The 382-nt window shown below is 52.9% G+C and overlaps 1 protein-coding gene across 1 annotated transcript in view; it reads left to right on the plus strand.

The window, feature by feature from the left end:
- LOC122761957 (very long-chain acyl-CoA synthetase) overlaps positions 1-382 on the plus strand; it is a 9744-nt gene continuing 9362 nt past the window's right edge. Inside the window, exon 1 of the mRNA XM_044017150.1 lies at positions 1-382. This exon is cut by the window's right edge and continues 142 nt beyond it. Within this exon, the coding sequence (XP_043873085.1) occupies positions 47-382 (336 nt within the window). The 5' untranslated portion in view covers positions 1-46.

Consider the following 382-nt stretch of genomic DNA (forward strand, 5'->3'; position numbering starts at 1 on the left):
TGCTGCTGCTGCTGCTGGTGCTGCTGTGGGTTCCTTCGTCGCGAACATGATCGGTGCGGTGTTCTTCAGTGTTCTCGCGGCGCTGCTCGCGCTCCTTCTCTATCAGAAGATGAGTGCTCCGTTCCTCTGCGTGGATCTGATTCACTACTTGAAACTGCGGAGCTACAGAAAGACGCTGCAGACTCGCATGCAGCAGGGAATCCTCACGTACCTCGACTGTTTCCTGTACCAGGCGAGGAAGAACCCGAACAAACCCTTCATTATCTTCGAGAAGCAGACCCTGACCTACCAGGACGTGGACTACAGAAGTAACCAGTTTGCCAGAGTGTTCCGTTTGCACGGTTTTCTAAAGAAAGGAGACATTGTTGCTCTGTTGATGTGC

This window comes from Solea senegalensis, unplaced genomic scaffold (assembly GCF_019176455.1).
Source record: "Solea senegalensis isolate Sse05_10M unplaced genomic scaffold, IFAPA_SoseM_1 scf7180000015118, whole genome shotgun sequence".
Classification (NCBI taxonomy): domain Eukaryota; kingdom Metazoa; phylum Chordata; class Actinopteri; order Pleuronectiformes; family Soleidae; genus Solea; species Solea senegalensis.